Consider the following 14,198-nt stretch of genomic DNA (forward strand, 5'->3'; position numbering starts at 1 on the left):
TTATTGTTTTATTTTATTGTTTATTTGTTTATTTGACAGAGAGAGATCACAAGTAGGCAGAGAGGCAGGCAGAGCTCTGCTGAGCAGAGAGCCCGATGTGGGACTCGATCCCAGGACCCTGAGATCATGACCTGAGCTCAAGGCAGCGGCTTAACTCACTGAGCCACCCAGGCGCCCCTGTTTTTGTTTTTTTTAAATACTGCATTTTGTCTTCATTTTCTCATCTAGAAAGTAGTTAGAAAAGTGATAAAATTCCTGTCACCTAGGAACCTAATAAAGATTTAGTATGAATTAAGAATAGGTAAATGGGAATTTTAGATGCAATTCTGACAAGATGGGTACATCAATAAATGCCCAGCTGAACCTTAATGTGGCAAGACATGATTATGCTTGTTTCTTTGATAAGTAAAAAAAAAGAGCCGAATGCAAAATTGCATCAATGATATTTTAGATAGATGCTAGAAACTTCAATATATCCTTATATATTAGATGGATACTTAATATCAGTTTGTATTTGTTCGGCCCCCCATGTGGTTACGTGTACCCACATGACTGAGTTCCGGCTAATGCAGTGTGAGCAGAAATTATGAGTGCTACTGTCAGGTCAGGCTCTCTTACCCGGAGTCCTCTTCCTTTCTCCGTATGTAATGGAAAGGGCTTCCATGATCTAGAAGAGCGGGGAGACAAAATATATACCGGCACAAGTCCCTCAGTGTTTTAGTGGAGCAGAACTAATAAACTACTGGGTTAAGCCCCTGAGAGTGCAGGATTTATCTGTTACAAAAGCCAGCAGAAATTTATATTTGCTTGTTTCCAGAATGTTCCAGATGGGATTTAAGACAGCTATCTTGTCTGAACAGCTTTAAATAAGAAAGAAAATGTCTAGGTGCCTTCAGCACCAACTAATTAAAACCAGGTAATCTCCCGTCAGACTCCCCTTCATTCGTGAATACCCACACTTCAAAAGAGTCCAGGTTTTCATAGAACAACAGATAGGATTCAAGAATCTGAACTACCTAACAGAATGCTGCTCCACTCGATTTTATTTTCCCAAGGAAAATTTATTAATCTTATGAGAGAGAATTAGTGGTCCTCCATGCTCAGGCGTTTCACTGAGATCGGCCTGAGTGGATGGTGAGGACTGAGCAATCACGGCAGAAAGGCAGGCAACCTTCTCTTAACTCCCAAGGGAGGCACACATTTTATAGCTTTTTCTAACTCTACCTTCAGACAGATTTTTAAGTGACGTATTAGCAGGAATGTCTGCCCAAGATCATGGTTACCTGCGTTTTCTCATTTGGGCTCCAAGATACTTACCAGCCCTCAATATTCACCTTAATAGGCTGCTCCACTGCCCGCAGGTAGGCTGCCGTGGAGGTGGCTGTGTCCATCAGGAATGGTGGTTAGCGCTCCCTTCAGCCGAGAAATTTTGTATGTCTAAAGATAGGATCTGCAATTTCTCCAAATAACACCACTAATAATAGCCACTAATAAAACTCTGACTTTATATGCACTATGGCATTCTGTTCTCACAAGGACTCTGTAGGATAGTTACTGTAATTCCCATTTTAAAGGTAGAGTTAAGACTTAAACACATTTTTATTTTGTACACCTGTCTTCTTAGCCAGTCCCTTCTACTGCCTTGCAGATCTGAAGCATCACCTATCACATTTGTGAGGACCTCAGCACCCAAGCCAACTACCTTTTACAGAGATCTCAAAGCCAGACAAAAGGTGCTTTTCTCTTTAAAAGGTTTAAGTAGAATGTGCATATTCTGTATGTCCAAGTAAGTATTTCTATGTAGGCCAAAAGACTCAGAACTGTGGGAGAAGAGCAAATAATTTGCATTTCAAAGAGATGAAAATAATCACAAGAATAGAGGGCTTTCCAATTTGAGAAAAGATTAAACAGAAACTATTAATTAATGACTTAGGACAAGCTCTGCTAATTGTTTACTAGTCACTTGAATACCAAATGAACTCATATTTTGAAATAGATACAGTCCAGTGGAAAGCAAATTCAGAACAGAGACACCAAAAGAGACACCAAAGCATAGCCCTGGGGGGAAGATGGGGAAATTTTAAAAGAAAGCATTACTTTTTTTTTTTTTTAAGATTTTATTTATTTATTTGACAGACAGAGATCACAAGTAGGCAGAGAGGCAGGCAGAGAGAGAGAAGGAAGCAGGCTCCCCACTGAGCAGAGAGCCCGATGTGGGGCTCGATCCCAGGACCCTGAGATCATGACCAGAGTAGAAGGCAGAGGCTTAACCCACTGAGCCGCTACCCAGGTGCCCCAAAGAAGCATTACTTTTTAGTTGCTTAAATAGTTGTTGTATGAGATGAGTTTTATTTAGTGTTATCATATGAGAAAGGATGGAAGCAGCACGGGATAAGGAATAAGAGGTCGCCCATGAAACTAAAAAAATTCTGCATAGAAATAGGGGCTCCATTATTGACTAGGGCCATATGACCTTTCACAAATGACTCAAGGAGCAAGAAAGATGCTTCTCCTGAAATGGAGACAAAAGTACTTCAGTTTGTGTGGACGCTTACTAGTCTTCCACTGTATTTAAGGACACGATATGACTTCCAACTTCTTCCTGGGAAATCCAGAGAATAAATGGCAGGCTAGACAGCCTCTTTTGTGGCAGTGTAGAGGCTGCTGGATTGGGATTATTCTGCACTGACAGGTCTCTTCTGGGCAAGCAAGTTTTCCCCATGCAAAATGAGGGCAACATGCATGAGTGCACCAGTACAGGGCTTGTATTGGGTCCCTTCAAGAATGCTAGCTGGGAGGATAATGGGGCCCCTGCAAAAACTAACCAAAGGTGATGATTCCTAGGGAAGGTGGCAAGACTATTCCACTGCCCAGAAGAGAGATTCACTCATCCAAATCAAGGGAACTACATCTGAGATGTCCTTTGATCATGTGAGTCCCAAAAAGTCCCATATTTTTTGCTCCATAGAAGGAACCAGTTTTAAAATCTGCCAGTCCCAGTGCATACTAACTTACCTATGAAAGCGCCAGTTAAATAAGAAGTTTTCTGATCTCCTTACCTCTTGAATCAATTATAAAGGGACAATAGGGGGAAAAAATTAAGATGCTATCGAACTACATCTAGATCGTGCCTGTTCAATTTACTAGTTGAATGACCATTTTATATTAATTTCACTGCATTAAATCATATTAATAGCTAATTTTCATACAGATAGATACTTGCAATTATCATTTGGTTGGAAGCCTATATACATAATGTGAGATTTTAACAGTCTCTATCCAAGCAACTGGTGATCAGAATGCTATCTTCAGCTATTGACAGAACTGGCAATCTGCGTGTAATTAATTGAGAGGTATCTACAATAGTGGGTAACTGTTCACCTACCTGCATGAGTCACTGAGTGATTAATCATTACATCTGTGATTTTTGTTTAAAAAATAGTTATCTTGGGGCACCTAGGTGGCTCAGTGGGTTAAAGCCTCTGCTTTTGGCTCGGGTCGTGATCCTGGAGTCCTGGGATCGAGCCCTGTATCAGGCTCTCTGCTCAGCGGAGAGCCTGCTTCCTCCTCTCTCTCTGTCTGCCTCTCTGACTACTTGTGATCTCTGGCAAATAAATAAATAAAATCTTAAAAAAAAATAGTTACCAATAGGGAGGGCACGTATTGCATGGAGCACTGGGTGTTATGCAAAAAACAATGAATACTGTTACGCTGAAAAAATAAATAAATACAAAAAAAAATAGTTACCTTGGGGGGCACCTGGGTGGCTCAATGGGTTAAGCCTCTGCCTTCAGCTCAGGTCATGATCTCAGGGTCCTGGGATCAAGCCCTACATCGGGCTCTCTGCTCAGCAGGGAGCCTACTTCCCCTTTCTCTCTGCCTATCTGCCTACTTGTGATCTCTCTCTCTCTCTCTCTATCAAATAAATAAATAAAATCTTTTTTAAAAAAATTTTTTAAATAAAAAATAGTTAGCTTGTAACAGAAAACATCATGGGTCCTCTCCAAATCTGGCTTTCATGTTGGCCTTCAATATTCAAAGTTTGCATTTCCACCTTACCAAAACTGAATTGGGAGAAAAAAGGTACAAATACAATGCTTTGGAAGGTACTGGAGATCATATAGAAGGACAAATTTTATTCTGTAGAAAGTTCAAATCCAATTTTCCTGCCAGGTTAGGGACCTTGGGGTTCAATCTCAAGTTCACCTGGGGTCCTTCAAAGAACTTAGGTAACCCTAGTGAATTTTAAGACTTACACTGAAATTGATTTCTTAGTTCTCAGATGTTTTAAACAACTTTCACAACTCTTCAGGACCTGATTTTAGCACAGACCAGTATTTCTGAATTTACAGTTATCACCTCAGGTGTAGTTTTGGACTCCTTTATTCATTACATCTTTTCCTTTTCTTACCTACCTCCCTCATCACCCACCTCTCCCTACTGGGAAATAGCTTTCGTGAAGAAAAAAAAAAAAGAAAAGAAAAATCCTACCATTAGCTAGTGTGAAGGTTTTTTTTTTTTTTTTTTTTAATGTTTTTATTTCTTTGACAGAGAGAAATCACAACTAGGCAGAGAGGCAGGCAGAGAGAGAGGAGGAAGCAGGCTCCCCGCCAAGCAGAGAGCCCGATGCGGGGCTCGATCCCAGGACCCTGGGACCATGACCTGAGCTGAAGGCAGAGGCTTTAACCCACTGAGCCACCCAGGCGCCCCTAGTGTGAAGGTTTAAGGAGATTTCTGTGCTCTCCATTTATTGTTTTGTTCCCTTGCTCAGTTGCCAGTTAGAGAACTAAATTACTCATAGAATTCCCAGCATAAACAATTTATCACTACCTTAATGTCTATCAATGTAGCTGTTTCTCTCCTTTATAAACGTTCTTTTTAAACAGCATAGAACAACGATCATCTCTTTCCTTTACTGCTTGTTTTTTGTTTTTGTTTTTAGATAAAGGCTGCTTAAAGCTTTTCCATTTCTCCTTATCATTGTGTCATCCGTTTGAGGACCTCTTTTTCCAATATTCGCCTAATCTGTACTTAGGAAATCCAGGTCTGCCTTTAGCATGACTTCCCAACAAACCAAACCATTATCCCTTAAAAAAAAAATTGATAATGACCACTAATATTTATGTGGCAGGCACTGCGCATGGACTCTCTTTAACCCTCACCTTCATTCTGCTTTAGTATCATAACTTAACAGAGGAGTTAAGAATCGTAGCCATCATCAGCCTACCTATGTTCCGCAGCTAACAAATGTCAAACAAACTTGGAGCCAGGTATTTCTGGGTCCAAATTTTCACTATTTCTGTTATTTCTTCTTTAAGTCTACTTTCTGATGTTTTTGTTTGTGTTTCTTACATTAATAGGACAAGCTTTTAAATAAATACCCAGTGCTGGGACGCCTGGGTGGCTCAGTGGGTTAAATAAATACCCAGTGCACAAAAAGTGTAAGTATAAACATACCCAACTTCACATACTACATTTAGAAAGGTGTAATCATTGTATCCGAGAGGCCCTTTGATCAGAACTAATAGAAAGGCCCCAGTCAGCTCCCTACAGGTTTTAGTTCCGGTTTTATTCTTAATGAAACAAAGTTCATCTTATCAAAACTTTGTCACAGTCAGACATGACAAGAAAGCTTTGATTGTAAGGTTTCTGCTGACAGTGAAAGCTAAATGGAGTCAGCAGTTGGCCCTTCAAGACTAAAACTGAAAAATATTTGAGATGAGAATAAAGCACAACCTTCCTCCACAGTTTCCAAAGTGCATCAAAGAACTATGATGAGATAGGGTCCCAAAGTACCTACTTCTGCCTCATTGAAAGACCATGGTAGAGCAGGAAAGGTATTCCAGATCTGAAGGGAGCCTGTCTGCTGCCTGCTTGCTAAGTACTTATCCATCCTACTTCGTGATGGTCCTTAACTCTGAAACAAACAAACAAACAAAAATTTAAGGAAAAAACTCCAGATACTATCCATCTTAGTTGAGCTCCTTTCTGGTTAAATTGCAGTTATGACTGAATTAGCTACTGTCATTCCATATGTTAGACATACTTAGCCAGATTCAGGGATCCAACCAATAAAATAAACTTTCCCTAAAGCATTACTGAAATAAATCAGAAATAGGATGCCAGTTATCTACATATCTAGCTGGTGATATGCAGATTGGCCAAACTCTGCCAGAGAAGATTAACTCTCCAGCAGAATTTATAAAACAAAACAGAAACAACAACAAAACTCACTTTTTACCATCAATTCAAAATAATCTGAAGACTACGGAGTGTGTAATCAAACTTCTGCCTCGAACACAGAGTCCTGTAAATGCAACAGAAAATACATTTTTCCCTGCTGTACTTTAAAAGTATTTGAAAAATGTTATTTTCAAGGAGTAAAAACATCATTAAGTTGACCAGTGAACACACACATGCTGGCCCACTGACAGGCACATGTGAGGAAGCCAGGAATTCCTCATCCTCTACCTTCCCTTAAGCTTGCTCTTTCAGGGAATGACACCAAGTCTTATCCAGTTGACGAAAAGGCTAGAAATCATTTTGGCACCTTCCTCTCCTACGTCCCTCACAGTCCATCCATAACTAAAGCATTTCTCTGTTCTACTTCAGAACACATTTTCAATCTGTCCATTTACCCAAGCCTATTCAAAGGACCCTAATCAAGACCACTTCTATTCCGGCTTGAATTAATGCAACAGCTTCAGGAGTTTCAACTTTTTCCCTCTCGCAAATCTATTTTTCATGCTGCAGTCAGATTAATCTTCCCCAAATATAAATCTGATCATATCACTCTTTTGCATAAAACACTTTAATGTCTTGCTGTTGCCCTCAGGATAGAGTGAAAACAGCTTATCACAATTTACAAGCCTCTTGTAAATCATTCCTCTAATTACCTCTTTGGCCTCTCTTCTGTTTCTCTCCTGTATTTGCTCCAACCAGTCTGGATGACTTTAATTCTCCAATCACAGAGGACTTCCATCGCTTCCATGCCTTTGTACTCCCCATTTTCTTTGCCTAGAACTCTCTCTCTCTCTCTCCATGGAGGATGATTGTGGGAGCTAGGGGGCAAAAATGGAAATAAACTGTTGCCAGGCTGCTATGAATTTTACCTGAAGCAATTTGATGACACCGCTACGTAGACTGTGATAAATTAAAGATGTATAGTATAATCCTTAGAACAACAAAAATAACATACATAAACATAGGCAGAAAGTCTAAAGAACTGAAATACAATACTCAAAGATTAAAATAGAAAAAGGCAAGAAAGGAACAAAAAATTCAAATGGTGACAGATAGACAATAAATAGCAAAATGGCATCCCGGAATGCAATCATTTTAGTTAACTATATTTGGTATAAGTGGACAAAGCAATTTCACAGAAGGCAGGGACTGCGGAGATCATGGGACTGATTGAAAAACAAGAACCAGCCACCTGCTGGCTGTAAAAGAAACTAACTACAGAGACACAAGTAGGTTGAGAGTTAGGGATGGAAAAAGATACACCCAGAGAACATGAAGCTCAAGAAAGTTAGAGTGGCTACAGTAATCATTCAAAATGAGCTGAAGACAAGGAGTGTTACTAGAGACAAAGATGGACTCTTTCTAATGATAAAAGATCCATAAAACAATCTCAGTAGGTTTCAAATGATTGAAATGCTGCAGAGCAATTCTCTGACCACAACAGAATTAAGTAAAAAAAAAAAAAAAAAAAAATAGAATAAGACTCTAGAAAAGCTCTAACTGCATACTTGGAATAAGCTAGCTCTATCCTAAGCCATCCATCAGTCAAAAAGAAGCATAAAGTATAAAAAAATATATTTTTTCTGAATAAGTTTTATATATATATTAAAATTTCTGAACCACAATTAAGCAATTCATGGGTTTGTAATTTTAATAGCTTATATTAGAAACGAAGGTCTGAAATCAATGATCTAGGACCTTAGGAAGATAAGAAAACAAAATGAGCCAACCAAACCCCGATGAACCTATACCAAACATCTGTGCACATTAATCAAATTATTTCCTTACGGTAGATCTTCAGGAAAAAAATAGGACTCATCAGACCCACCCTCTTCTGGATGCAGTCGGTACGTTTACGGCACTGGCTGTACAGATAGATTCACAGCTGTCTACTGGTCTCCCAGTGCCTCAAGTTGTGTACACTCATTATGTAATTTTTTTTATGTCAGTCATCCCTCAATAAAGTGGCTTTTAAAAATTCAAAGTTAGGAAAAAATGGTTCAAAGGGAAGCACATACTGAACTTAGATTATTTAAGTTTAATGTATCCAGTAACCTCCTCACTGTTGTCCCTGAGCCTCCTGCGCCCGTTCATATTTCCTCCATCAGTTCCTTCTACTCTTGCTAATTCTGGGTAAAAATAGGGATTAAACTTAGGTTAAAATGATATGTTCCTGTTTTTTAACCTGCATTTCTTCGCTTACTGGTGAGGTTGATCTTTTCATACACTGATTAGCCGTTCTTAGTGTTTGTTACATTCATTGCCTCATTTTCTATTGACATTTACCTCTTTTCCTTGTTGATTAATAAAAGCTATTTACTTAATACCAGACTGATCATGGTCTTTGGGTATTCAATGTGTATATTGTTTATTTGCTTGTTATGCTATTTTTTTAAATGCATGCTGCCAAATAGATCATTTTCTTTCATGGTTTCTGGCTTTATTCATAGAAAATGCTTTTCAACTCTTTTAAAATTACTGAATTTTCTTCTAATACAGTATCTATTCATGCATTCTAGTTCTTAATTCATCTGGAATTTATTTTATTGGACCAAGTGAAGTTGTCTATCTTTTCCCACTAAATATCTAGCCAATCATTTATAACTTTCTCACTGAATTAAAATGCTACCTTTCACCTATACTAACTTTTCAAATATACTTTATGTTAATTCTCTACTTTGTTTCATTGACTGTATTTTCATGTAGCATACTGTTTTATTTTGCATATCTTGTAAGGTCTGTTGCCATTACTATTGTTTAATTAATTTCTGGTTACTGTCATATTTATCTTTCAAAGAAAGAAATTTTGAATTTCTCATAGATCAGAGATATATTTGGATTTGAAAAACAATGTCTTTATAATATTGAATCTATTATGTCTCTTTTTTATAAGTTTTGTTCTCTTAGTAGGGCTGAGTGTTTGCCATATTCTGTGTATTTCTCATTAAATTTATTCTAAAGAATTTAGTTTTTTTCTGAGATCCTGTGACTAATCATTTGTGAAGATTTTTTTTAATGTTTTGTATCATGTTAATTTATTCTCCTATTCTAATCATTTTTCAGGTACTTTAAACAATAGTTTGATCTACAAACAATGCTAGTTTTACCACGTCCTTTCTAATAATACCAACTCCTATGTTCCTAAATAATGTATTTTGGAGCACTGTCTGAATCTTTGCCTTGTTCATTCAGGGGCACTTCTCTAGTGATTCACCATTAGGCTTGATCCTAGTTATGTTTTTATGGATATATTTATTTAGATGTAGACATAGCCTTACATGAACATACAGACATATACGTAAACACTGTGAATGGAGAGTTGTACTTTCAATGGCTCTTTTAGGAGTGAATACCAAAGTTGATCAAATACCTTTTTATCTGAAAATACCGTTTGACACTAATGAGACTTGTGTAAAATATGGTGGTTGTGGATCAAGTGTCCCCCTCAGGATCTCATGTAGAGAAGCCAAGCTCAAGAATAACCTGTCTTACTATTCAATTGAATAGTAAGTTCAGGGTCTGCCTATCTACTGTTAAAGCATACTCCTCTCCAATATCATCTGATACCTATTTACATTCAGTTTAAGATGTTCACTGGGTTTGAATGCGAATATGAAAGGATAGTTCATTTATTATTTAAAATTTTTTTTCTTAAAATTATGACTCTTAAAGCATTTTCATCATCATAGCCATTATGGTGCCTTCATTCTGTCTCTTTCCTATAATAAACACAAAGCATACAAGGATTTTGAGGATTTTCTTTGCTTACCTCAAAAAAGAAAATTTATGAAGGCATAAATGAAGACTTAACCAAATTCTGAAGGATGTATACCTTCTAACTGGCAGTTTTTAGTAGAAAGCTTATACATGCAGGAAATGAAGCCTCAGCCTCTTGTATTCAATGTAACTTTGTTTGTACTTTGAACCTAAGAGCCTGATATCAAATGAAGCTTCTCTTAGCTTCATTTTGAGCAGAGGATGATATCCCAGCATTAGAGATGTAGATACTGATTCCAACTGAATGTTTCCTCTTAGCCACTGACCTCTTTTGCTTGAGTGTGATTTCAAAATAGAGCCTTTTGTGAAAGGTGTGTTGTTGGGCCTCACGCTCTGTGCCAGACAGTGTATTAGTCTCTTTATAATTGTTAAATATTGACATTGTCCTAATTCTGGGTTGCTATTACTACTGCCATCCTCCTTTTACAGCCAAGGAAAACAACGTAAAGGGAGGCACAACAACTTACCCCATGTGGCTAATAGGGGCAGCTCTCGGGTTTAATCCCAGATCGGTGTGATTCCCAATTCTGGGTCCTTTCCATGGCACTTGCTGCCTTACTGATGTCCCTTTTTTTTTTTTAAGATTTTACTTATTTATCTGACAGAGAGAGAGACAAAGCACGAGAGGGAACACAAGCAGGGGGAGAGGGAGAAGCAGGCTTTCTGCCAAGCAGGGAGCAGGATGCAGGGCTTGATCCCACGATCCCGGGACCATGACATGAGCCAAAGGCAGACAGAGCTTAATGACTGAGCCGCTCAGGCACCCCTACCTATCCATATCCTAACTCAACTTCTCTTCCTGCCTTCTTCTGCAGGCCCGTGACCAAGGTGTAGACTAAGAGGTGGAGTCATGCTTCACACGGCCATATCATGTTGGCAGCCATTCCTGGGTCTGGCTGTGGTGTTACTCTTCATGGGATCCACCATTGGCTGCCCTGCTCGCTGTGAGTGCTCTGCCCAGAACAAATCCGTAAGCTGCCACAGAAGGCGGCTGATCGCCATCCCCGAGGGCATTCCCATTGAGACCAAAATCTTGGACCTCAGCAAGAACAGGCTGAAGAGTGTCAACCCTGAGGAGTTCCTATCCTATCCTCTGCTGGAGGAGATAGATTTGAGTGACAACATCATTGCCAATGTGGAGCCTGGAGCTTTTAACAATCTCTTCAACCTTCGTTCCCTCCGCCTCAAAGGCAACCGCCTGAAACTGGTCCCCTTAGGGGTCTTCACGGGGCTATCCAACCTCACGAAGCTGGACATTAGTGAGAATAAGATTGTCATTTTACTGGACTACATGTTCCAGGACCTGCACAACCTGAAGTCTCTAGAGGTGGGGGACAACGATTTGGTTTATATATCACACAGGGCTTTCAGCGGGCTGCTTAGCTTGGAGCAGCTCACCCTGGAGAAATGCAACCTCACGGCCGTACCAACAGAAGCCCTTTCCCACCTCCGCAGCCTCATTAGCCTGCATCTGAAGCATCTCAATATCAACACTATGCCCGTGTATGCCTTTAAAAGACTCTTCCACCTGAAACATCTAGAGATTGACTATTGGCCCTTACTGGATATGATGCCTGCCAATAGCCTCTACGGTCTCAACCTCACATCCCTCTCCATCACCAACACCAACCTGTCCACAGTCCCCTTCCTCGCCTTCAAACACCTGGTGTATCTGACCCACCTCAACCTCTCCTACAACCCCATCAGCGCCATCGAAGCCGGCATGTTCTCGGACCTGATCCGCCTTCAGGAGCTTCACATCGTGGGCGCCCAGCTCCGCACCATTGAGCCTCACTCCTTCCAAGGGCTCCGATTCCTCCGTGTGCTTAATGTGTCTCAGAACCTCCTGGAGACTTTGGAAGAGAACGTCTTCTCCTCCCCTAGGGCTTTGGAGGTCCTGAGCATCAACAACAACCCCCTGGCCTGCGACTGCCGTCTCCTGTGGATCCTGCAGCGGCACCCCACGCTGCAGTTCGGGGGCCAGCAGCCCATGTGTGCCGGCCCCGACACCATCCGCGAGAGATCGTTCAAGGATTTCCACAGCACTGCCCTTTCTTTTTACTTTACTTGCAAAAAACCCAAAATCCGCGAAAAGAAGCTGCAGCATCTGCTAGTGGACGAAGGGCAGACGGTCCAGCTCGAATGCAGCGCAGACGGAGATCCTCAGCCTGTCATTTCCTGGGTGACGCCGCGGAGGCGTTTTATCACTGCCAAGTCCAACGGAAGAGCCACCGTGTTGGGCGACGGCACCTTGGAAATCCGCTTTGCCCAGGATCAAGACAGCGGGATGTACGTTTGCATCGCCAGCAACGCGGCGGGGAACGACACCTATACGGCCTCTTTAACGGTGAAAGGCTTCACCTCAGACCGCTTCCTTTATGCCAACAGGACCCCTATGTACATGACAGACTCCAACGACACCATGTCCAACGGCACCAATGCCAACACTTTCTCCCTGGACCTCAAAACAATACTGGTGTCTACGGCCATGGGCTGTTTCACATTCCTGGGAGTGGTTTTATTTTGTTTTCTCCTCCTTTTTGTGTGGAGCCGAGGGAAAGGCAAGCATAAAAACAGCATTGACCTTGAGTATGTGCCCCGAAAAAACAATGGTGCTGTTGTGGAAGGGGAGGTGGCTGGACCCAGGAGGTTCAACATGAAAATGATCTGAGGGTCTAGCACTCACGCTGTTGTTTCTGGGCCGGTGTTGGTCACCAGTGAGACAGCTGGCACAATCAATGACTAGGTTAGAAGGTGGCCTCGTGCAGCTGCCCTGTGTCAAAGCAGGGTCCCTGGGAGCAGGAGGACTTCTCATGGAGACTCTCCACCTAGAGGGAGGCAGGCAGACACGTGTCGGAGCCCTTCACAGTGGGATACTAATTGTTTGCTTTGCAAATATCGGCATTCTGGGGATCTCAGTAATGAACCTGAACCTTTGGCTCATGCTCATGGACAGTTACTCAACATTTTCTACCACGGCAAAAACAAAAGAAAAAAAAAAAAAAACAAGGAACAACCTACAATGTAGGATTTACATATTAAAAAGACACATTTGTCAAAAACATACTCTACGGAAAAATTTGTATCTATGATTCACATTTGTTAAAGCCTTGCATCATACCATATTGTTGGTTCAGCACCACGATGAAATCAATATATTCTTTACTCTTTTTTTTTGAAACATATATGCTGTATATGTTTTAAAGCAATATGAATGAGAGGTTGTGCTTTTAGTTACTCACCACTATAGATCCAAGTGTGATTTCACCTTCCTTTCCATAGAGATGACCCCGAGACTAGATCCCTGGAGTTATGGGCGGAGAGATGTGGGACCATGCGTTTGTCTGATATAGGATGCCAAGAAATAGGGCCCAAGGCAAAACTGCTCAACTCTGTTAACTTCTGTTACTATAAATAAAGGCATGTGCCTAGTTTTGATACAGAATGGAATATTTTTTATACTTGTGATATCACCCTGGACCAGTTTACTGTAACAAAGCCCTAGTTGTACCTGTAAAACGCAAAGTAGGTGTTCATGAGGAAGATCATCCGTTTAAACACAGTTTGGTTTTACTGTCATCGGTTGCTGCTAATGGGTTAGTAGGAAGAGCACGTAGTTGTTATCTGTACTCATAGGGTAATACTGACCTTGTAGCAGAGATCAAGGATTCGGATGTGCACAAGCTCTGTGGATAAAAAGGAGTTCTCCTCCAATGCCAGCACAAACCGGGTGACCCAGACAAGCAGCCAAGGATCTGTTACCGTGATGGCTGTCTGAAGCCTGGACTGCTGCCAGTCGCAGGAAGTAACCAGCTTCCACGCTGATGTTTTCCATTCAGATACGTACTGTACATACAGTATTACCTTGAATGGGTAACTTCAGGGATTTTCCCTGCTTCCTTTTAGCTTGAGAATTGTCTTGTGTACACAAGAGGAATCCGTCTCATTTTTAAAGAGGTGAGGAGAAACAAGGTTAATTAAAAAGCACTGGTTTTTCCCTTAGAGGGAAAAACCAGGCTCTACTCTCAACAGAGTAGAGGGGAAAACCAGGCTCAAGAGTCCTACAAATGGGTTAAATTGTGCAGGTACTTTCACCCCTCTGACCCAAGGATCTCTGTCCAGTTCAGTTTGTATTAATGACTGTTACTCAAAGTTAAAACATGATAGTGTGTGTTTAT

General features: G+C 40.7%; 1 protein-coding gene across 1 annotated transcript in view; it reads left to right on the plus strand.

Moving 5' to 3' along the window:
* Positions 1-13,065, plus strand: part of LINGO2 (leucine rich repeat and Ig domain containing 2) — a 1,225,184-nt gene extending 1,212,119 nt beyond the window's left edge. Inside the window, exon 7 of the mRNA XM_046023596.1 lies at positions 10,836-13,065. Coding sequence (XP_045879552.1) covers positions 10,871-12,691 — 1,821 coding nt within the window. The 5' untranslated portion in view covers positions 10,836-10,870 and the 3' untranslated portion in view covers positions 12,692-13,065. The remainder of the gene's footprint in view (positions 1-10,835) is intronic.
* The last annotated feature ends 1,133 nt before the right edge of the window (positions 13,066-14,198 follow it).

This window comes from Meles meles, chromosome 11 (genome assembly GCF_922984935.1).
Source record: "Meles meles chromosome 11, mMelMel3.1 paternal haplotype, whole genome shotgun sequence".
NCBI classification, from domain to species: domain Eukaryota; kingdom Metazoa; phylum Chordata; class Mammalia; order Carnivora; family Mustelidae; genus Meles; species Meles meles.